The sequence below is a fragment of the Oratosquilla oratoria genome, chromosome 31 (assembly GCF_046742065.1).
Source record: "Oratosquilla oratoria isolate Oo_2021 chromosome 31, ASM4674206v1, whole genome shotgun sequence".
Classification (NCBI taxonomy): domain Eukaryota; kingdom Metazoa; phylum Arthropoda; class Malacostraca; order Stomatopoda; family Squillidae; genus Oratosquilla; species Oratosquilla oratoria.
Genome location: NC_134807.1, coordinates 51597247 through 51623136, shown reverse-complemented (window position 1 = coordinate 51623136; position 25890 = coordinate 51597247). Strand labels below are relative to the sequence as shown.

Here is a 25890-nt window from a genome sequence, read left to right as displayed (position 1 = left end):
GAAGGCAGATGTGGAGGGAGTGAACATGAGGGGAAGTCCTAGGATGAGGTGGATGGATGGGGTGAAGGGGGCTTTGGGGAAGAGGGGAATGTCTGTTGAGGAAGGAAGGGAGAGGACGGAAGACAGAGGTGAGTGGAGAATGGTTGTATATGGATGATGTTGTGACTGCATGAGGAGGAATGGGCGGGGGGGTGGGGGGTGGGGTAGTATGTGTGAGTAAATTTTGACGCAGCCCGAAGGGATTTCTCCCCGTCCTCGCCTTATATGCAAAGGGGGACGGAGAGGGGGGGTCGCCGATTAAATGAAGCGGCCTTGCTGTGGATGTACTGTGTCTTGCGACACTGCTTCTGACCCAGGGCGGTGGGCAGGGTGCAGGGATGACCCGTCATCCAGGAGGTGCTCAGATGAGAGGAAGGGTGGGAGGGGTGTGGAGTGTATTTAGGGATGAAATGGGTGGGAGTGTTTTTATGCCTTTCCCTTTTTGGCTACCTCCCTTGGAAGGGGGAAAAAGCCTTGGTATATGTAAGTTAAACAATGACAAGTTTCTCCTGCTTGAGTAAAATGGTCTGGCAGTTGACAGAGAATACATACCAGGAAAGATCTTTGCTCTCATAAACAGGTTAACGCCTTCATTTGTATAAAATAATTTAGTATCAGCCAGAAGGGAGCCACTGAAATGAAGTTTAATGTTGAGTGGGGTGGATTGAGACATTTTTTACATATTTGGTTCTGAACTCTAAACCGTAAGAGTGAAGCAGCCTATATTCAAGGTGAGTATGGAGGGGTAAGTGACAAATATAAGAAAGTCACTTTGATTCAGTCAAACTAAATGGGGTGAATTGAGACAGGTAAAGACTGGTGTAAATGAACATCCTCTTACTTGTTATCCAAATAAATTGAGATCAGTTCAAATGAAACTACACATCTTATAGACATTTAGTTAACTACCTGTTGTTTTTTTATGCAAAATACCAGTATGAATTTGTATACACAGTAGCTAGTGAACTGCTATTTTTTGTAAGTGCTAGGGTAGTGGTTACATTATATTATGTTTTACATGCATTTTAAAGTCAGCATAAGCTTTATCGAACCCCTTAATTGTAAAAGATATGCCTGACAATGCCACTGGTCCACTGATCAAATGCATATTAAAATCATCAATATCATCATGTTTGGGCCAGTCATACTGATTGTTCATCCTTCTTTCTAAGAATTTAATTGTTGCAATGGATTTACCAACTTTTAGAAGTCTTCCTATGCATACCCTTCTATCATAGGTTATGACACAGTATTTCTTTTCATGAGGGAAACTCCCAAATTTCCTAGGAACAAAGCTCAAATTCTGTATCATAGTTTTCTAATTGTACACTGTTCTCACTGTCTGAATCAACAACCATACCGTTATCCATTTCTCCTAAATCACTATCAGTATTTGTTAAATGTATGTTTCAGTTCACTCCACTTTTTTTGTGAATTGAGACAAAATGATACAATCTATAGCAGTAGAAATACTAAAGATATTTTTATTTCCATTTAATTCATATTAAACCTGAACTATCTGACAATCAACATGTTGAAAATAATGCATCTAAAGTATCAGATAACATCAGGAGAGTAAATTTACCAAAATTATTGGTTTTGCAACAAAATTTTGCAGAGGTAAAATCTTGCCCGTAGGGAGAATGGATTTTACATGCTTTGAACAACTTTTTACTGAAAAGTTATAAATACAAAGTTTTTAGTTATATCCTAGGTGTATCTAATGAGCACAACAGGAAAAGCATATTCAGTCAAACAATTTTTCAGTATTGACTCTCAGTTCAGCCCCAAAAAAGAGTTGTCTCAATACACCCTATTTGACACTACCAATAATCACCCTAAATTCATAAATCTTTCACCCAAAAACTGTAGAAAGTGCTGGCAGATATTTACATTGTAGATTTTTAGATTAACATGTATTATTAATGAATTATTCAGCTCAATAAGGATATTTTCACTAAAAGAGAAACCATCCTTAACTGTAGAACAGCTTGGTTAAACAACTGTGTGGGCCATTTCAACCATCGCTACTTTTACATGTATATGGTCTTCATGGTTGCAGGAACTGTCTTCATCATGCTATTTGGCTTTGAAATTGCTTTCAAGGAAATTTGGCTTGGTGGGGAAAATGGTATAGGACTAAGTGATGCTGTGGAATACGCTTGGGAAATAGTAACAAACAACAAAGAAGATGAAGAACTAGAAGGTCATCCGGTCAGGGTGAATAATACTCACATGATTCCTGTGGTATGGATGAAGGACATTTATATCTGTTTTGTTTTCTCAACTTCACTCTCACCCCAGTTCATTTTTGTCCAGCCTTTTGTACCCCTCCTTTTCCCTTTTTTGTAGAACCAATGATGGGTACCTGTAAGAAGGATGTCAGAAAGAGTTATCTCCCTGTCACCCATTACTATGAATTTTTTCACTTTGGTTTGGTGGTGCAGCCCTAAGTGGCTGACATTTGTTCTTCAGACTATGCCCAAGATCTCTCAACAATTTTGTCATTATTTCTATTGTTACCTCTCCCATTACAGCCCAATATTAATTGGAGAAGCAATCCTATCTCCAATCATTGACACAAGATTGAGACTAAATGGCAGGGTAACAATATACTGCATCTCAACTATAAATCTCAGTGCAGTACTTTTAAGCTCGTATTTCATAAGTTTAGGTGACTGGTGGATAACTCTGAGAGGGGCAAGGTATAGCAAAACTATTGTGTCACTAACGTATGTTCATATTCACTTAACACTACATACACTGTGAGGAAATAGTGAGAGAGTTATCCCCCTCAATGAAAGAAATAATTGTAACACAAAAGGAAATCAGCGACCAAATTAAAACCCTTGATGTTAGAAAATCACATGGTCTGGATGGAATTGCAAACTGGATACTGAAAGAATGCATTGAAGAATTAACAGACAAAATATACAATATAATTAAATTCTCACTTAAAGAAGGAAAAGTACCACAGGACTGGAAGAAGGCAAACATTGTACCAATATATAAGGGAGGAAACAAAGAAGACCCATCAAACTACAGACCGGTCTCACTAACAAGCACAGTAGCAAAAATTTATGAAAAATTTGTCAAAAATAGATGGGTTAAGCATTTGGAAGAAAAAACTATACTGAATCCAAACCAATTTAGATTCAGACAAGGAAGATCATGTACAACAAACCTGATTTGCTTCTACTCAAGACTAATAGACATAATACAAGAGAGAGATGGGTGGGCAGACTGTGTCTTTCTGGACCTACGAAAGGTATTTGATGAGATACCATATAAAAAACTAATAAAGAAGATTGAGTCAATAGGTAGCATCAGAGGAAAATTATTGGAATGGATGAAAGACTTCCTGATTGGGAGGAAAATGAGAGTAGTAATTAGAGGTAAATTCTCAAACTGGGAAAAAGTGATAAGCGGTGTTCCGCAGGGATCAGTACTGGCCCCGATCATGTTTGCCATATACATTAATGACATGGATGAAGGAGTAGAGTGTTATATGAATTTCTTTGCAGATGATGCAAAGATACTAAAGAAGGTAAAAACGGAGGAAGACTGCAACTCATTGCAGCAAGATTTGGACAAGATCTGGAATTCGACTCAAGAGTGGGAAGTAAAATTCAATATAAAGAAATGTAATATAATGGAATTTGGAAAGAGTAAAAACAGAATATAAAAAGATTAAAAAATTGGTGAAGAAGAGGTGAAAAAAGTAAACTCAGAGAAAGATCTTGGAGTGATGATCAGCAAGGACATGACACCGGATAACCATATTGATAAAATATTCGGTGAAACCTACAATTTATTGAGGTCCATTACAGTGGCGTTTGCTTATTTGGACGAGGAAATGATAAAAAAATTTCTAACTACACTAAAAAGACCAAAACTTAAGTATGCAGCAACACTATGGACACCCAGTACCAAAAACAATATAAAAAAATTAGAAAGAATACAAAGAACAACAACAAAACTAGCATCAACTCTTTCCGAACTGATATATGAGCAAAGACTGTCCAAACTAGAATTACCAACTTTGGAACAAAGAAGGGAAAGAGGAGACTTGCTGACTATAGAATAATGAAAGGAATGGAAGTCTTAGATAAGAATGACTTGTTAATATGGGATGATGGTAAAATGAGAGGACATGAAAAGAAACTTATAAAGGATAGTTACAGAAGAGATCTGAAAAGGAACAGCTTCCCACATGGAGTGAGGTACTTAGAACAAATTAGACAACGAAACAGTGTGTGCAAACACTATTAAGAAAAAAACTTGATGCTGAGAGATACAAAGACAGGTCACCACAAGCATAGCTCTCTTCCTGTATAATACAACTAGGTACAACTAGGTAAATACACACTTATATTATGCCTAACCAGACCACTTGTTACCACTAGGGTCCACCTAACATACTTAACCTAAGGATTACAGAGGAGTGAAAAAAAGACATCCACGCAGAACAGGTTCAGAGAGAGAGGGAAAAGGTGGCATACTTCGTGATTGCGGTCAATGTGGTGGCCGCAGTTGCCAACTCGCAATACTATTATCATTTATTTTATTACAGGCAGGGCAAGTGGAATAGCATACTACACATACAGACATTATTAACATAAAAGGTACAATTTATAATATGAATAATATCCTAGCTATCTAAAGTAAAAGACTGACAAAGAAATAATACACACGGAACATGGAAAGTCTTATTTCATATGATCTGTAATTCACGAAGGCATGAAATAGGGCGTGGCTGCAAGCTAACCAAAACAGGCAGTTAATGAAAAGCACATCTTTTACAAAGGAACACATGGACTTGTGGCCATGTAACACCCCTCCCCCAAAGGAACGTGCTTACAAGGGTTTGTAAGCAAAGAATCACTTGACCAAGGTCAATCACACTAACATTTTGGTTTGCACATGGGTAATTCGGGACAGGCCATCAGCCAGCACATCATCTTTCTTACGAATGTGCGCAATCTTTGAATTGAAGGGCTGTAAGGCTAATGCCCACCGCAGAAGGCTTTGATTATTGTTTTTCATTCGTTCCACAAATGTCAGGGGATTGTGGTCTGTAAACACTTGCACAGGATGAACTGTGCTTCCTACATATACCCTAAATGTATCTAGAGCCATAATCAAAGCTAAAGTCTCCTTTTCATTGGTGGCATAGTTCCTCTGCGACTTGAGGAACTTCTTTGAGAAGTAACACACAGGATGTAGCACACAATCCTCCTCACCCTCTTGTAGAAGCACGGCACTGACACCAACTTTGCTGGCGTCGACATGGATAGTGAACAGCCTCTGGAGATCAGGAGCACGTAGGACAGGAGCATTTGTCAGCAGAGTCTTCACACTCTCGAAGGAGTCCTGGCAAGCCTGGGTCCGCTTGAAAGAGGTCTGGACACTCAGGAGTTCAGTGGGAAAAGCCACTATGGAGGAGAAGTTGGGACAGAAGCGATGGTAGTAAGCCGCCATTCCCAACAGTCTCATCACTCCCTTCTTGTTGCTTGGGGCAGGATACTGCATGGCCAAACTCACTCTTGGCGAGATTCACTGTCAAACTGTGTGCTGCCAGAACAGCAAAGAGGGCTCTTAGGCGGTCCATGTGTTCTTCCCAGGAGTCGCTGAAGACAACGAGGTCAACCAGGTAGCAGCAGACACCCACCAGCCCCACAGTTAAGATGTTCATGAGGCGTTGGAAGGTTGCAAGTGCATTCTGCAAGCCGAAGGGGAGAACGTTGAACTGATACAGCCCCTTGAGAATGATGAACGCAGAGATGGCCTTTGACCGCTCTGACAGTCGGACTTGGTAATAGCCCTGTAATAGGTCCAGTTTTGTCACCCACTGTGCTTGACCAACATCGTCAATGCGTGGCAAGGGGTTGCTATCTGGCTCGGTGACTGCATTGACCTTTCTGTAGTCGACACACAGCCGCATAGAGCCATCGAGCTTCGACACCAAGACCACGGGAGAGGCCCAAGGACTGCTACTGAGCTTCACGATACCAACCTCTTGAAGGCGTTGTACCTCCTCACGGATGTACTCCTTCTTGAATGCGTTCAGGCGGTAAGGACGTTGGCGGATGGGTCGGGCTCTGTTGGTTTCGATGTTGTGATCTACAGCTGAACAGGGGTGAGGATGGTCACTAAATATATCACTATAGTCTGTCAAAAAAGAAGAAATATCACTTGCTTGGTCATTAGAAAGATGGTCTAACTTTGTGCTGGGATCAGAAAGTATGGTGGAATTGTCCACCTTGGTATACAAGCCACTCTGGAGTTCAGAGGAACTGTCTTCTTGATCATTATCACATGCAGGCACTACAACACAAGTGGGCAAGGGAGGCTCAACACCCTCCTCCCTTTCCTTACTCTTTCTCACTCTGTAGGGTTTAAGCAGATTGACATGAACCAGACGTTTTTTCTTACACCTGTCTGATGTGTATACAACGTAATTGGCCTCCCCTACCCTGTCTACAATTTGGAAAGGTCCATCATACTTTGCCTGGAATGGGTGTGTCTGCAGGGGCAAGAAAGCTAATACCTTATCACCTACCCTAAATTCCCTATGCTCTACCTGATGTTTTTTGTCAAACTGCTGCTTCATCTTTATCTGAGCAGATTTTAAATGGGAATGAGACAGCCTCACAGCAGCTTTTAATTTTTTTTCTAAACTTAGCTACATGTGATACCAAAGGTATGACACTATTTTCCAGTAGCCAACCTTCTTTGAGGGCTTTGAGAGGTCCTCGCACCTCATGGCCATAAACGAGTTGTTGTTGTTGTTGTTGTTCTCTAGACTGTCTGTCCGAGCAGTTCCGTCTCCCCAAGGAATGCTACAGCCGAAACTGGGTTTTCCCACAAATCCTTTATAGAGTGTATGTTGTGTTGTTTGCATGCATGATTGTGTATAATGCAGTCTTCCATTATGTGTTGTATGGTATGGGGTGAAGTGTTACATCCTGGGCAGCTGTTCACAATGCAGTCATCCAGCCTCTTCTGGTAGCTTAGAAGTGCTGGGTGGTGGCCGCACCGCAGTCTGGCCAAGTGGACTCTGTCCTTTCGTGGGAGAGAGGATGCAGCAACTGCAGCAGCAACTACCCCTGGCCATCAGCTCTACACAGGTGGCACCGATCCCCAAGAGGAGCTACGCCTGCCTTGGGGAGCACCACCATAAACGAGTTGAAATGGAGAGTATCCTAAGGATTCTTGAACAGAGTCCCTAGCCGTGAATAGGAGCAGGTCAACTCCCTCGTCCTAATCTTTCCCAAACTCCAAGCAATAAGTGTGCAACATGCGTTTGAATGTCTGATGGAATCGCTCCACCACCCCCTGGGATTGGGGATGATAGGCTGAAGACCTAGACTGCTGGACACCTGAACTCTGCATTACCTGATTAAACAATCATGGATCACTGGTCTGACTACACTGCTGTATTTACCTAGTTGTATTATACGGGAAGGGGAGCTATGCTTGTGGTGACCTGTTTTTGTATCTCGCAAGATCAAGTTTGTTCTTGAATTGTTGTATTGTGTTTGCACACACTATTTCTTCATCCAATTTGTTCCATACATCTATCACTCTATGTGGGAAACTCATTTATTTCAGATCTCTTCTGTAGTTATCCTTTTTGAGTTTCATTGCATGTCCTCTTGTTTTTCCTCTGTCCGGTTTTAATAGGTCCTCTCTGTCAAGGCATTCTTTTCCTTTCATAATTCTGTAGATGGTTATTAAGTCCCCTCATTCTCTTCTTTGTTCCAGGGTTGGTAATTCCATTTCGGCCAGTCTTTGTATCGTATGTTGGGTTTACAAATGTTGGGACCAACTTTGTCATTGCTCTTTGTATTCTTTCTAATTTTTTTATATTCTTTTTTGTACTAGGTGACCATATCAGCACTGCATATTCCAGTTTTGGCCTTATCAGTGTTTGTAATATTTTCTTGATCATTTCCTTATCCAGGTTTTTAAAGGCCACCTTTATCGATCTCAACAAATTGTATGTTTCTCCGACTATTTTATTTATATGTTTATCCGGCGACATGTCTTTGGTGATGATTACTCCTAGGTCCCTTTCAGAATACACTTTCTTTACTTCTTTTCCATCAATTTTATACTGTCCTGTTATTCTCTTCTTGCCTTTTCCAAATTCAATTATACTGCACTTCTTGATGTTGAACTCTACTTCCCATTTATTGCTCCACTCTGAGACTTTGTTCAGATCCTTCTGTAATGAGTCACAGTCTATTTCGGAGTTTATTCTCTTTAATAATTTTGCGTCATCTGCAAAGCAGTTCATGTAACTATCAATGCCCTCATCCATGTCATTTACATATATAGCAAACATTATCAGAGCTAGTACTGACCCCTGTGGGATGCCACTACTCATTTCTTCCCATTTTGAATATTTGTCTCTGAGCACCACTCTCATTTTTCTTCCATGTAAGAAGTCCTCCATCCAATTCAATAGTTTTCCATGTATGCTTCCTATTGTTTCCAGTTTATATAGTAATTTTCTGTGTGGTACCTTATCAAATGCCTTTTGTAGGTCTAGTAATGCACTGTCTGCCCAGCCATCTCTTTCCTGCAATATATCTATCAGTCTTGAATAGATACATACATACATACATATACCAAGGCTTTTTCCCCCTTACAAGGGAAGTAGCCAAAAAGGAAAAGGCATAAAAGCATTCCCACCCATTCCATCCTTGAATACACTCCACACCCCTCCACCCTCCCTCTTATCTTAGCACCTCCTGGATGACAGGTCATCCCTGCACCTTGTCCACTGCCCTGGGTCAGAAGCAGTGTCGCCAGACACAGCACATCCACAGCAAGGCCACTTCATTAAATTGGTAATCCCCCCCTTTCCGTCCCCCCATGCTTAAAAGGAGAAGACGGGGAGAAATCCCTTCGGGCTGCGTCAAATTTTGCTCACACATACTACCTCACCCCCATCCCCCCGCCCATTCCACCTCATGCATCACAACATCATCCATATACAACCATTCTCCATTCACCCCTGTCTTCTGTCCTCTCCCGTCCTTCCTCAACATACATTCCCCTCTTCCCTAAAGCCCCCTTCACCCCATCCATCCACCTCATCCTACGTCCCCTCATGTTCACTCCCTCCACATCTGCCTTCCATACCTCTTTTACTAGTCTTCACTCATTCTTTCCATGTGTCCAAACCATCCTAATACTCTTTCATCAACCCTATCTCCCAACTCCTTTTCCATCCCTGTTCTTCTCCTCACCTCCTCATTTCTCACTCTATCTAGCCTAGTAACCCCCATCATACTTCTCAGACACCTCATCTCAAACACATTCAAACTACTCCTCTCTTCCTCTCTTATGTTCCATGTTTCTGCCCCATACGGTGCTGTTGGCACAATCACTCCTTCATACAGTCTCCTCTTAGCATCCATTCCCAAATGTCTATTCCTCATTACACTCTTCAATCCACCAAGGCATTTACTTGCTTCTCTCAATCTACATTCTACCTCCATCTTCACTCCACCTTTTCCTGCCACATTTGCACCCAAGTATCTAAAACTATCCACTTCCTCCAGTTGCTCTCCCTTAATGCTCACTTCCAGTCTACTGCCACTTTCACCCCTTTTTACATCTCATCACTTTATTTTTACCCACATTTATCTTCAGCTTTCTTCTATCACATACTCTCTCAAACTCTGTCACCAACTTCCTCAATCCCTCCACCGATCCTACCACAAGCGCAGTGTCATCCACAAACAACAGCTGGCTCACCTCCCACTTTTCTCCATTTTCTTTAACCATCTCCAATCCCTGACCCACTACCCTTGCAGTTACCTCTCGCACTACCCCATTCATGTATAAGTTGAACAGCCAGGGCGACATAACGCATCCTTGACGAAGTCCCACCTTTGCCTCGAACCACTCACTCTCTCCATTTCTAATCCTGACACAAGCTCTACTACACTCATGAAAACTCTGACAGCTCCTAGAAGCTTTTCTCCTATCCCATATATCTGCAGTACCTCCCACAGTGCCTTTCTGTCTACCCTATCGTAAGCCTTTTCCAGATCCATAAAAGACCAAAAAACATCCCTCCCCTTTCCTATAGCTTTCTCACATACAGTATTTGTCTTACCACAAAGATCTTATCTATACAACCTCTACCCGTCCTAAATCCACACTGTTCCTCACCAATTACTCCCTCTGTTCCTCTCCTAATCCTCTCAATCAAGATCCTCCCATAAGCCTTCCCAACTACACTTAACAAGCTAATCCCTCTGAAACTACTACATTCACACTTGTCCCCTTTTCCCTTGTAAAGTGGAACTATACAGGCACTCCTCCAGTCCTCTGGCACTCTACCCTCTCTCCAGCAAACATTAAATAACCTCACCAGCCAGTCCACCATCACCGTACCTCCTTTTTTTAGACATTCTGCATGGCATCCATCCAGACCAGGTGCCTTACCTGCTTTCATCATCTTAACAACTGCCTTCACTTCATCCTTCCTTATTTCTCCTTCATTTTCCTCACTCATCACTCTCATTTTCTTAGTGCTTCCCACTGCAATTATCTTTCCCTCCCTATCCCCCTTCACATTTAGCAACTCCCTAAAATATTCTGCCCATCTTCCCCTTACTGCTTTCTCTTCCATTATCATCTCTCCATCTGCACCTTTTACCTTTTCTTCTCTACTTGATTCACCTCCTCCTCCTCTCTTAATTTCTTTCCAAAACATCTTTTTATTACTTTCAAAATTTTCTGTCATACTCTTACCCCACTTCACATCTGCTCTCCTCTTTGCCTCCTTTACCTTGTGCTTTACTTCTCTTTTCTTTTATTTGTACCTCTCATATGACTCCCTCGTCCTATTTTGTAACCAATCTGTGAAAGCTCGCTTCTTCTCTTCTACAACCTTCTTTGTTTCCTCATCCCACCATTCACTACCCTTCCTTCTATTTCCTCCTGTCCTTCTTGTTCCACACACCATCCTTGCACACTTTGTGACTCCCTCCTTGAACCATCCCCATTCCTCCTCTACACCTAGCTCTACTCTATCCTTCACTCCCTCCCACTCCTCCTTCAGCTTCTTCTTGTACTCCTTCTCCTTTTCCTTTTCATTTAAAGAGTTCACTCTAAGCACCTCCCTATCTTTTGTCCCTTTCCTCTTTCTCCATCTATCCTCCACTCTCAACTTACGTTCCACCAAAAAATTATCTGATATTCCCCCACCCTCTCCCCTTAGAACATGTACATCCTTAACTCTTCCTATCATAGTCCTATTTACCACTACATAATCAATCAACACTCTATCTACCACCCTTCCATCCACCACCCTCTCCCATGTGTACTTATGCTTGACTTTCTTCCGAAACACTGTATTTGCTATCATCAACTCTCTAGACACATTTCCACCATCAACTCTCCACTACGATTCCTTCCTGGAACTCCACATTTCCCAACCACTCCATCAGTTGGACCATTTCCTACCCTAGCATTAAGGTCTCCCAGTACTATTACATTGACATTTCTCCCTAAATCCTCTATGCACTCATTTAAATCTATCCAAAAAGCCTCCCTTTCTTCTACACTCTTATCACTGCCAGGCTCATATGCACTTACAAAGACCCACATCTCCTTTCCCAGTTTCACCTTCATCCACATTATCCTTGAGGAAACCTCCTTCCACTCCACTACACGTTTACCTATCTCTTCACTTACTAGAATAGCCACCCCTTCCCTCCCTCGCCCTCTCTTCACTCCTGATAACCTCCCACTTACACTCCCAAACTTACACTCACCCTTCCCTTTCAGCTTAGTTTCACTCAAAGCCAACACATCCATCTTTCTTCTCACAAACATACTACCTATCTCTTCCCTTTTACTCTCATCTGTACCACATCCACGCACATTAAAAGACCCAAACCTTAGGGTGCTGGTCGGAAAACTTCCAGACCCTCGTATGCCTTTACTTTTTCGTTTAGGAATGTCCCCTCTGGGGCTACAAGGAGAAGGATGCCTAGTCCAACTCCCCGTCCCTTTCTTCTTGCCTCTTACAATCCAAGTGGAAATATTTGGTGGCAGTATTCTTTTCCCCCACCACAGGGGTACATGATCTTCCTTGTCTGAATCCAAATTGCCTCGGGTTCAGAATGTTATTCTCCTCCAGATATTGTGTCCATCTATCTTTGATGATTCTCTCACAAATTTTGACTATTGTACTTGTTAGGGACACCGGTCTATAATTTGTTGGGTCTTCCTTATTTCCCCCTTTATATATCGGCACTAAATTGGCATTTTTCCAGTCTCCTGGTAGTTTTCCCTCTTTGAGAAAGCATTCTATTATTTTGAATATTTTTCCTGTTAGTTTGTCTATACATTCCCTCAGTATCCAGTTTGTAACTCCATCTGGTCCATGTGACTTGTTAATGTCTAGCTTTAGTATTTGATTCCTTATTTCATTCTGAGTAATGTGAATTTTCTTTAGTGGAGGAAATCTTATTTCAATGTCTATTTCTCATTACACTTTTCAATCCACCAAGGCATTTACTAGCTTCTCTCAATCTACATTCTGCCTCCACCCCCACTCCTCCCTTTCCTGCCACATTCACACCCAAGTACCTGAAACTATCCACTTAATCCAGTCTTTCACCTTTAATGCTCACTTTCAGCCTACTGTCACTCTCTCCCCTTATACATCTCATCACCTTACTTTTGCCCACATTTATCTTCAGCTTCCTTCTTTCACACACCTTCTCAAACTCTGTCACTAACTTCCTGAATCCCTCCTGTGATCCTGCTACAAGCGCAGTGTCGTCAGCAAACAGCAACTGGCTCACCTCGCACTTTTCTTAATTTTCTTTAATCATCTCCAACCCCTGACCCACTACCCTTGCATTCACCTCTCGCACTACTCCATTCATGTAAAGATTGAACAGCCAGGGCGACATAACACATCCCTGATGGAATCCCACCTTTACCTCCAACCATTCACCCTCTCCATTTCTAATCCTAACACAAGCTCTACTACTCTTGCAAAAACTCTTGACTGCTCTTAACAGCTTTCCTCCTATCCCATATATCTGCAGTACCTCCCACAGTGCCTTCCTGTCTACTGTCATAAGCCTTTTCCAAATCCATAAAAGTCCCAAAAACATCCTTACCTTTTCCTATAGCTTTTTCACATATCTGTCTTACAACAAAAATCTGATCTACACAACCCCTACCTGTCCTAAAACCACTCTGTTCCTCACCAATTACTCCCTCTGTTCCTCTCCTAATCCTCTCAATCAAGACCCTACCATAAGCCTTCCCAACTACACTCAACAAGCTGATCCCTCTGAAACTACTACACTCACACTTGTCCCTCTTTCCCTTGTAAAGTGGAACTATACATGCACTCCTCCAGTCCTCTGGCACTTTACCCTCTCTCAAACAAACATTAAATAACCTTACCAGCCAGTCCACCATAACTGTACCTCCTTTCTTCAGACATTCTGCATGGCATCCATCTAGACCAGGTGCCTTATCTGCTCTCATCATCTTAACAGCTGCTTTCACTTTATCCTTCCTTATTTCTCCTTCATTTTCCTCACTCATCACTCTAATTTTCTTAGTGCTTCCCACTGCAACTACCTTTCCCTCCCTATCCTCCTTCACATTTAGCAACTCCCTTAAAATACTCTGCCCACCTTCCTCTCATTGCCTTCTCTTCCATTATCATCTCTCCATCTGCACCTTTTACCTTTTCTTCTCTACTTGATTTGCCTCCTCTTCCTCTTTTAATTTCCTTCCAAAACATCTTTTTATTATTCAAAATTTTCTGTCATACTCTTACCCCATTTCACATCTGCTCTCTTCTTTGCTTCCTTTATCTTATGCTTAACGTCCCTTCTCTTTACTTTGTACCTCTCATACAATTCCCTTGTCCTAATTTGCAGCCAATCTATGAATGCCTGCTTCTTCTCTTCTACACATTTCTTTGCTTCCTCATCCCACCACTCACTACCCTTCCTTCTATTTCCTCCCGCCCTCCTTGTTCCACACACCATCTTTACACACCTTATGACTCCCTCCTTAAACCATCCCCATTCCTCCTCCACTCCTAGTTTAACTCTATCCCTTACTCCCTCCCACTCCTCTTTCAGCTTATTCTTATACTCACTCTCCTTTTTTTCCTCATGTAGTTCACTCTAAGTACCTCCCTACCTTCTGCCCTTTTCCTCTTTCTCCACCTATTCTCCACTCTCAATTTACCTTCCACCAGAAAATGATCTGATATTCCCCTACTCTCTCCCCTTAGAACATGTACATCCTTAACTCTTCCTACCATACTCTTGGTCACCACTATATAGTCCATTAACGCTCTACCTGCCACCCTTCCATCCACCACCCTCTCCCATGTGTACTTATGCTTGACTTTCTTCCTAAATACTGTATTTGCTATCATCAACTCTCTTTCAAGACACATCTCCACCATCATTTCTCCACCACGAGTTTTACCTGGAACTCCATACTTCCCAATCACTCCATCTATCGGTTCATTTCCTTCCCTAGCATTAAAGTCTTCCAATACAACTACATTGACATTTCTCCATAATCCCTCTATGCACTCATTTATATCTACCCAAAAAGCCTCCCTTTTCTCTATGCTCTTCTCACTACCAGGTCCATATATGCACTTACAAAAACCCACATCTCCCTTCCCAGCTTCACCTTCATCCACATCAACCTTGATGAAACCTCCTTCCACTCCCCTATCCACTTATCTCTTCACTTACTAGTATAGCCACCCCTTCTCTCCCTTGTCCCCTCTTCACTCCTGAGTACCTCCCAGCTACACTCCCAAAGTCACAGTTGCCTTTTCCTTTCATTTTATTTTCACTCAAATCCAGCACATCCATCTTTCTTTTCACAAACATACTGCCTATCTCTTCCCTTTTGCTCTCATCTGTACCACATCCACGCACATTAATCCCTTCAATACGGGCCACATCGCACGTCTGTCACCATTAGCTGCCAGACGTGCGATGTTGCATCATAATACTCGCATTATAAAAAAAAAAGTCACTGCTCTATCGCTCATTCTCTTTCACCCGTGAATTTTGATAACCATAGAAAATATGATGAAGCCAGTTTACAGAGTATGGGGGCCACGCAGGTATGATTACAATAAATATAATCAAGACGCCGACGTCAGCATCCTCGTATACCCACTTGCTCCTCATGACGCCTACGTAGGCGTCACTGTATGGAAGAGGTTAAAAGACCCAAACCTTAGGGTACTGGTTGGAAAACTCCCAGACCCTCGTATGCTTTTTCTTCTATTTTCAGGAATGTCCCCTTTTGGGGCTACAAGTAGTAGGACTCCTAATCCCATCCCCGTCCCATTTTTTGTCACCTTTTATGACTCAAGTGGAAAGACTTGGTGGTAGCATTCTCTTCCCCCACCACAGGGTCAGTGAAAAAAGGAAATGAATATTCAGAGAAATGGTACAGGACAGTAACAAGGGGTTGGGGGACAGCATAATGGAGGGATAGTCGTAGTATAAAAGTGTCATCATTTCTCTATGAAAAGAGTTTTCCTCTATCACAGATAAAATGATGTGTGGCTCTGGTCCATAGGAGCGCCCCATATAGACCCTAAAGTATCAACTGCATGCTACTTTGCTACAATAACATGCAGTTAATACCCCAGATGGGATTTTATATATACCCTTTCATGTTTATGTCTAGGTACATACTTACGTATTCACACCCTTATTATAAATTTCCTTCCATATTGTCCATTTCTCTTCAACCTTTGTTTTATCATTACTAAAATTATTCCAATTTGCTTCTTGAAAGAATTTATCAAGTTTCTCAAAATCTGTTTTGTTGTACATTAGTCTTCCTTTTCTGTGGGAAGGCCTACTTGCTTAAAGAAGTGGATGAGGGCTCTCACCACATTCTTGGCTGTGATACGGCACAAGGGAATGGCCTCTGGATAATGGGTGGTACAGTCTATCATGGTAAAGAGAAACTGATTACCTCGTGGGGTCTTTGGCAGAGGACCAACGCAATCTATGACAATTCTGCCAAAGTATTCTTCAACGACAGGGATAGGTTGTAGAGGGAACGGTTTAACACTGGGGTGCAGTTTCCCTGCTACCTGACAACAGTGACACATACTAATATAGGAACTAATATCGTTCTTCATTTTAGGTCAATAAAAATGAGCTAGAATTTTTGCACTAGTCTTCCTAACTCCCAAGTCTCCTCCTACCCCATCATGAGCAATACCCAGGATCTCCTTCCGTAATGGGTTTGGGACCATTATTTGGTGACGGACAGACCAAGGGTAATCTGCAGGGGAATCAGTAGGATGGAACTTCCACATTAATATGCCTGAGCTAAGGTAATAACAATTGGATTCAGACTTAGCTTCTTCTTCACTAATAGCTCTACGGAAACAACTGACTAGTTCAGGGTCCTCTTTCCTCTTCACTAATAGCTCTACGGAAACAACTGGCTAGTTCAGGGTCTTTTTGGAGTTGAATGAGCTTACTCCTAGTGACTGGGGAGGAACCAAAACTATCCAGGGTGGTAACATTATTTCACTCAGAGTCGTTTTCACTATGAAACCTATTCTGAAGGTCACTGGCTGGAGGGGAAATTTAAAAAATTCACCTAGATTTAAATCAGCAAGGTCAGGCTGAGTAGGAACATCCTCTGTGTTCTCACTAGGTTGGTGGGTAACTACACCAACATGAGCATCCTCTTTATGCTCGCTAATCTCTGCTTCCACCCTGTGGCTCATGCTATGGGTAACAGCACATGCAGGTAATATGCCCGGAATGTCTGCCTCTAATTGGGAAGTATTATTCTCAGCAGAGGGACACGAGGAGACTGGCATTAGGTAACATCGTGCCCCCAGCGAGGTCATTTCCTATCAGGAGTGAGACTCCTTCTACAGGTAACTTGTCGACTACTCCTACCTGGAGTATACTTGGCATATAGGGATACATGACCCACCTGTTAAATCATTCACAAGGACCCAACTCCCAGTATAATATGCATCTATCAAAGCAGCCACATCTGTTGTAATTAGTGATAAGGCTGAGCCTGTGTTTCTCAGAAGCTTAATAGATGTGGGCGGGCTATCTTGATCAAGCGCTACTGAACCAGAAGAACAGAATGGTTCAAATGTGGATAACATAGTTGGGGAAAATTTATTTGGGACAACTGATGGACTAACAGCAGTGAGACAGGGTTCCAAAAAACTTTCCGATTGCTCGGCCATGTTGATCAAGAGAGAGGGGGACCCTTGGAGAGAAGCCTTTTTTTTTGTTGTAGTTTGAAACAGTCATCAACATAATGTCCTGGCCTTTTCCAATATTTGCAATAGCTCCTCCCTCCAGTAAGGGTAGATCCCCCTGGTCTCACTATCAATGGGCTAAACCGAGGTAGATGAAGCAGATGATGAGTGTGCCGGCAGTCAAGGAGGCTGTGGAGGTCCGATTGGCTTGGGATACCTAGCAGGGGGAAAGCTTTGGGGCAAGGCAGGGAGAGACCTGGAATGCATTCTAGGATTAGTCAATTGGTAATAGTCGGCCGCTGGGCCAGCCTCTGCCAAGGTACTGATACCTCACTGATCCAAATTGGCTCACACAACTGGAGGGATATTATTTCTAATAATTTCTTAACTCTTGGAGTTTCTCCAGGTCTATGTGAGCCTCCTCGCTCTCCACCCACCAGGTGAATAAGCTATATTTCTGCCTAAAGTACTCCACGTCGGTTTCCTGGTTGGATTTCCTACATTTCCTGAATTGTTGCCGGTTGGCTCCAGGAACAAGCTGGTATGCTTATAGAATGTTAGATTTAACTACATAATAATCACTACTTTGACTTTTGGAAAGCGCAATAAATATGTCAAGAGCTTTTCCTGAGAGGGCACCATACACCATCTGCGGCCACTGGCTGAATGGCCATTGATACATACGAGCTATCTTCTCAAAAAGTGAGAAGAATTTGTCTGGTTCGTCCTCATTAAATTTTGGAATATTAGGTGTATGTTTTTCTATACCAAAGGTAGAAGTTACAGGACTTTGAGACTTGAGTCTCTCTATTTCTAGTTCCAACTTCTTGAGTTCAACCTGTAAGGCTAAATCATTTATGGGGCTAGCACCCCCAACATCTTCCGGTGAGAAGGGGATGAGTTTATTTTCCTCTAAGTACTCAAGAATTTTGTCTTTCAAGGGGTTCTTATTTAAACTGGAGCACTCACTTATTTGATAATGATGTGCTATCATCTCCAACTCTGTTTTAGTTAGCTTCCTTACCTCTTCGGCTGAAGGCTCTTTTACGAAGTTCTCCAAGTTGAACATGTTGAACTTAAGATGTTGGAAGACAAAGAATAACAAAATGTTGCTTATTACCTAGTTGGTAACTAATTGTGAAGTAATGAAATACCTATAATAGGGATTGGCCACATGTATGGTAATGCAAGTTGGGGGGGGGGAAAGCTGCTCTTTTTCAGGTCTCTTCTATAATTGTCCTTTTTAAGTTATTTTCCATGTCTTCTTGTGTTTCTCCTATCCCAGTTCAGCAAGTTTTCTCTGTCAAGAACTTTCATGCCCTTCATAATTCTATAGATGGTCAACAACTCACCTCTTTCTCTCTGTTCCGGAGTCGGCAACTCCAATTTTATCAGTCTTTCTTCATATGAATATTTTGAGAGTTCTGGGGCCATCATCGTAGCAGCCCTCTGGATTCTCTCATTGTTCTTTATATTCTTTTTTGTATTAGGTGACACAGTGTTGCTGCATACTCCAATTTAGGTCTTATCATTGTGATTAATATTTTCCTTGCCATTTCTTCATCCAAGTAGGTAAAGGCCACTTTTATTGCTCTTAGTAAGTTGTAGGTGTCACTGACAATCTTGTTTATATGTTTATCTGGGGACATATCTTTTGTGATGATCACTCCCAGGTCTTTTTCAGATCCTTCTTAACTTCTTTTTCACTAATTTTATATCTTCCAGATATCCCTTTTTTTTTTCCAAACTCCATTATGCTACATTTTTTTTGTGTTGAATTTCACTTCCCATTTCTGACTCCATTCCCAAACCCTGTTTAGATCTCTCTGTAATGATTCACAGTCCATTTCAGTACTCACTTTCTTCAACAGTTTTGCATCATCTGCAAAGAAGCTCATATAACATTCCACTCCCTTGTCCATGTCATTCACATAAATGACACACATTATAGGAGCCAGCATTGACCTTTTGATTTGATTTCGGCATTTCCATGTTGCAACTCCTTTTTGGGATGACACCTAATGGTGATTCAACCCTGCTTACATCTAGTCATCTCTTCACTGGTTCACCTTTTATTTTTGTCTTTCTTCATCATCCACCATTTTGTGTATTGATCACTAAGTGAAATTATTTTATCATTTCAGTCACTCAATAAACAAAGCTCCCTATCCTGAAATACAAGACTAGGAGCATTTACCTAGTTGTATTCTACAGGAAGGGAGCTATGCTCCTAGTGACCCGTCTTTGTATCTTTCAGCATCTAGTTTGTTCTTAAATTCATGTATGGTTTTTGCACATACTGTTGCCTCATCCTATTTGTTCCAGACATCTGCTACTCTGTGTGGGAAGCTATTCTTTTTCAGATATCTTCTATAACTATCCTTTTTGAGTTTCTTTTCATGTCCTCTTGTTTTTTTTTTTATCCCACTTTAATAGATCTTCTCTATCAAGGACTTCCATGCCTTTCGTGATTCTGTAAATGGCCAGTAGATCTCCTCTTTCTTTTCTTTGTTCCAGGGTTGGTAGTTCCAGTTTGGACAATCTCTGTATGTCAATTTTGAAAGTGTTGGTGCCATCTTTGTCGTTGCTCTTTGGATTCTTTCTAGTTTCTTTTTTGTACTGGGTGTCCATAGTGTCGTAGCATACTCCAGTCTTGGTCTTATTAATGTAACTAATATTTTCTTTAACATTATCTCATCCAAGTAGTTAAAGGCCATCTTTATTGATCTTAGTAAATTGTAGGTTTCTCCAACTATTTTGTTAATATGCTTCTTTGGTGTCATGTCCTTGTTAACAACTACTCCCAGGTCTTTTTCTGAGCTAACTTTTTGACTTCCTTTGTACCAATTTTATATTGCCCTGATATTCTATTTTTACTTTTTCCAAACTTCATTATACTACATTTCTTGATGTTGAAGTTCACTTCCCACTTTTGGCTCCATTCCCAGACTTTGTGTTTTACCTAATTGTATTTTACAGGAAGAGAGCTAGGCTCATAGTGACCCACTTTTGAATCTTTTAGCATCCAATTTAACCTTAAATTCGTGTATAGTTTTTGCACTCACTGTTTCTTCATTCAGTTTGTTCCAGATATCTATCCCTCTATGTGGGAAGCTATTCTTTTTCAGATCTCTTCTGTAACCAGAGCCCTTACGTGCCTCAGTGCTGCCACAGTGCAAAATGCCACCCTGGAGCAAAGTGCCACCCCAAGGCAGAGTTTTCAAGGAATCCCCCCCCTCCCCCATCACCACTTTCCATCTCCACCATCCCTTAGAGGAAGTTTTAGCTATTCTCACCTTTCTCACCCTACGCCTGGTAGGAATAATCCTGTCAGCGGCAGCTCTTCACTAGACTTCTCCATGCATCTCTATCTTCATAGGTCTCTTTTTCTTTTACTTCTGGTAAGTTTGTGTCTCTTCTTTCTAATGCTTCTTCAACACCTTTAATCCATCTGGTCCTGGGTCTCACCTACAGGTCTTTTACCTGTGGGTACCCATTCCAGCATTTGTCTTGGGTACCTCCAATCTTCCATTCTCATAACGTGTCCAAACCACCTTATCTTCCACTCTTCTATTATATCCAACACTGACATCACTCCTATTTCCTGTCTTATCCGCTCATTCCTTACAGTATGTTTTAGCTATTGGCTTGTGAAATAATTAAACAGATTTTAAAAATTGTATTTAATGTCCCTATTGCAGAAAGGATAAGGGAAAAACATTTCATATTCTCTTGATTCTAATGGAAATTTCATATATTACAGTAAAATATTCAGGGCTTCTTTGACCTTTTTTTATTATAATTATTTTTTCAGCCATGTAGGCGGCATGTCCAGACTAGAATAGCTGCCCCTCTAAATGTGCTGCCCCAGGGCATATGCCCCCCCCCCCATGTGAGGGCCCTGTCTGTAACTCTCCTTTATAAGTTTCTTTTCGTGTCCTCTGGTTTTTCTTCTATCCCACATTGATAAGTCATTTCTATCAAGGACTTCCCTTTCATAATTCTGTAGATGGTTAGCAGGTCTCCTCTTTCTCTTCTTTGTTCCAGGGTAGATAGTTTGATTTTGTCAAATCTTTGTTTGTATGTCAAATTGGAGAGTGTTGGTGCCATCTTTGTTGTTGCTTTTTGAATTCTTTCTAATTTCTTTCTGTTCTTTTTAGTACTAGGTGTCCATAGTGTCACACCGTACTCCAATTTTGGTTTTATCAATGTAACTAATATTTTCTTTACCATTTCTTTGTTCATGTAGTCAAAAGCCATTTTCATTGATCTTAATAAATTAAAAGTTTCTCCAACTTATTTGTTGATATGTTTGTCTGGTGTGATGTCATTGGTGATAGTTATTCCTAGGTCCCTTACTGAGTTGACTTTTTCAATTTCCTTTGTACCAATTTTGTACTGTCCTGAAATTCTGTTTTTGCTTTTTCCAAATTCCATTACACTACATTTCTTGATGTTGAAATTCACTTCACCCTTCTGACTCCATTTCCAGATTTTGTCCAGATCTTCTTGTAGTGATTTGCAATCTTCCTCTGTACTTATTTTCTTTAGTAGTTTCACATCATATGTGAAGAAGTTCATATAACATTCCACACCTTTGTCCATGTCATTTATATATATGGCAAACATTATCGGAGCCAATACAGAGCCTTGTGGGACTCCACTTATCATTTCTTCCCAATTTGAGTTCTTGTCTATGAGTACCACTCTCATTTTTCTCCCGTTCAAGAGATCTTTCATCCATTCCAATAACTTTCCTTGTATTCCACCTAGTGTTTCAATTTTTATTAGTAGCTTTTTATGTGGTACTTTGTCAAATGCCTTTTGTAAATCTAAGAAGGCACAATCTGCCCATCCGTCTCTTTCTTGAATTATTTCTTTTAATCTCAAGTGAAATAGAAATAATTCAAGAAAGGGACGGATGGGCAGGTTGTGCCTTCTTAGATTTACAAAAGGTACTTGACAAAGTATGTATTTATTTACCTAGTTGTATTTTGCTGGAGAAGAGCTATGCTCATGGAGACCCACAGATGTATCTTTCTGCATCCAGTTCTTTCTTAAAGTCATGTATAATTTTAGCACTGTTTAGTTTTAGCACTCACTGTTTTCTCTCTCAATTTATTCCATATATCTATCACTCTGTGTGGAAAGCTATTCTTTTTCAGATCTCTTCTGTAACTGCCCTTCTTAAGTTTCTTCTTGTGTCCCCTTGTATTTCTTCTGTCCCATTTAAGTAGATCATCCCTGTCAAGGATTTCCATCCCTTTCATAATTCTATAGATGGTTATCAAATTGCCTCTTTCTCTTCTTTGTGTGTGTGTGTGTGTAAATATATATATATATATATATATATATATATATATATATATATATATATATATATATATATATATATATCTTATTATCACTATTCTAATAAGATACTTCTTGTATTGTTTGATAGATTGGGAATACAACAGGAGTCCCCATGGTTTTGGAACCTCCACCCACCTTGGACCCGAAGACAGAAAACAGAAATTATTGGTACCGGTTCTTTATTGTGTACGCAGGTATATTAACAACAGGTAATGACCACAGGTTGCAGTTGCATTTTGATCATCTTTAAGCACTTTGCACTGATAACATCCATTCCCGTAAAAAAAAAAAGAAAAAAAAAAAAAAAAGCATGATCTAGATTAAGATTTTAGAGTACTTTACTATAGTCAAGGGGTTATGTTTACATTTCTGTCAGTATCTACATACATACATATACCAAAGGCTTTTTTTTCCCCTTACATGGAAGGTAGCCAAAAGACAAGGCATAGAAACCACTTCCACCCATTCCATCCCCTACATATTCCACTCCCCTCTACCCTCTTCCTTCCCTCCAATCTTGGCACCTCCTGGTTGACAGGTCATCCCTCCATCTTGTCCACTGTCCTGGGTTAGAAGCAGTGTTGCAAGACAGCACATCCACAGCAAGTTCCACTGTCAGTATCTATTAAGTAATAAGTAAGCAATTTATCTTTGAGTTAAGAGTATGAATTACACTGGTCAGATTTCTCTTTGTCACCAGAGATGAGCTGTGCCTGTTGTGGGTCTACTTCTGATGTAAAATTTGAATTGTAGTCTACTGTAGTGCATCATGTATTTATGTATTTTTTGATTGTCACTTAATTCTATCCAATGGTGTATTTAGTTACATGTATAGTAAAACTTAAAATGTTATGATTCATGTCTGTTGTTATTTTATTGCAGAAAGAGAACAGCCAAAATACAATTGTTAGATTTTTATTTTCATTAGTGATGGTGTGCTGCTAAGATTTAGGGATGAAGCCAAAGACTATAATTCAGGACTAATCATATGCTGTCTAACATCAACAGTAATATGATCACAAATCTGCAATCAAAATCAGGACAATACCAATGGAGATCACATAATATGAAAGTTGACCTGTTACATGCAATTACATTACAAATGATATTCAAACTCAGTTGTCATCGAGGAAACTAGACATTATACAAGAAAATAAATTAATTTTTTAAAATTTGCATACAAAACGATATCTACTACATCATGAAATAAGTATGATGAATTTTGGCTGTTGACCAGTGTCATGAAAGATGTGATACTTTCTTATTTCTTTTTCTTTAACTTGGGTCCTATTTACCCACAAAGTAAGGTGATTAGGTATGAAAGGGCAGTATCTTTACCCTGCATGCACCCAGTACATTCATCCCATTCACCTTTTCATGTGCAAAGCATATGGAAATTGCACCTTGTTTCTCCCTTAGCAGTACTGCTGGTTCTTCCCATCTCTCCTAATGGTAACCACCTTGTCATAGTGGGGGGCCTTGAATGTCCCTATGACCTGGTGAGTGAGGCTAGAGGGGGCTATGGCCCCTGCTATGCCCTACTTAGGGGGAGAGGGCTGCCATGGTAGCAAGGCTAGCAAGGTCACTAGTGAGGGACCAGACTAAAAGATTCCCAGTGCTAAGCTGCCCGTAAGGGCCAACAGTGCCGCCCACCAGAGGGACCACCATGTGAGGTAGTCCTGTGCTGCATGGTTGGGTGTTTAGACCAGGATAAGTTGTGGAGGGAGGTCTTAGTTTCGTTGTAGACAAACATTAAATCAAGAGGAGCTGATTTATATAACAAGTGGGATGAGGTACCCCATCCGCATCTGCCAGCACTCCTCCCATAATTCCAATAGGCGGTTGCCCTTGGCCCATGGAACCAAATGAATCAATCACTATATACCAAGGTGGTTTTTTTTTCCCTTACCAGAGAGGTACCCAAAGTCAATAGGCATATACCCACTCCCACCCATTTCATTCCCTGAATCCTGCCCCTGTCTCCACCCTGAGTCAGAAGCAATGCAGCAAGACACAGCACATCCACAGCAAGGCCACTTCATTTAATCAACAACCTCTCCTTTCTGTCCCCTCATGCAGAAAAATAGATCACAGGGAAAAATCCCTTCAGGATGCATCAAGATACCATTCATACAAAAATATGAAAAACAGAAAATTTGTAGCAGTGTATGTGCCACCAAAAACACAGGCTTGGTCTGATAGTGATCATTCTAAATTACTGGAAGACACAATGAATGTGCTAAATGAGTTACTGAAAGAGGGTGGTAACATAGTAATTATGGGTGATTTTAATGCAAAGGATATAATCTGGGAAGAAATGATAGTAAAAGGGGGAGAAGAACTTTGGAGCAACATTCTACTGGATATGACCATCAAATACACCTTAACACAATGGGTTAAGGAAAATACTAGATATAGAAATAATGAGGAACCGTGAAAACTAGACCTAATATTAACTTCTGAACCAGATATCGTGAACAAAATGGAGTATAAAACACCAATTGGAAAGAGTGACCATATACTAATAGAGTTTGAATTAAAAGAACAAAACAATGTAGGAAGGAATGATAAACATAGAGAAGGAAGATTAATTTTGTAAAACTAAGAAAAACTTTCCAAAACACAAATTGGGATAAATTCTCCAAAGAGGAAACAAAGATGGAAGACAAATGGAACATATTCAAAGAAAAGTACAAGGAAGGAATTGATAAATATGTACCAAAGAAGAAGCAAAAAGAGATTTATATAAAGTGTTGGTATAACAAAAGGTGCAGTGAGGCTAAAGACAGAAGAGACAAAGCCTGGAAAAGATGGAAAAGAGACAAAAAAACATCCAAATGGCAAACATATATAAAACTTAGGAACGAATATGTGATATGCAGGAAAGAAAAAAGAAATTATGAAAAAGATATAGACAAATGTAGGGATCAACCTAAACTCTTTTACAGATATGTAAATGACATATTAAAGGATAAATACAAAATTGTAAAACTGCATGAAGGAGATAAAGAATATATAGACGACACAAAAATGGCAGAAGTTATGATCAGACATTTCAGGTCTGTTTTTACAAGTGAGAGCTCACAAATTTGGGAAGATGGACAATAAGAAAGACCCCCTAAAATGAAAGAAATAAAGGTAACACAGAATGAAATAAAAGACCAAATCAAAAACATAGATGTTAGGAAATTGCATGGACT

The 25890-nt window shown here is 40.6% G+C and overlaps 1 protein-coding gene across 8 annotated transcripts in view; it reads left to right on the top strand.

The window, feature by feature from the left end:
* Positions 1-25890, top strand: part of LOC143041551 (palmitoyltransferase ZDHHC16B) — a 161156-nt gene that overhangs the window by 85413 nt on the left and 49853 nt on the right. For all 8 annotated transcript variants that reach the window (XM_076213551.1, XM_076213556.1, XM_076213555.1 and 5 more), the window contains 2 exons: positions 2030-2286; positions 22779-22899. In XM_076213551.1, the coding sequence (XP_076069666.1) occupies positions 2030-2286; positions 22779-22899 (378 nt within the window). The remainder of the gene's footprint in view (positions 1-2029; positions 2287-22778; positions 22900-25890) is intronic.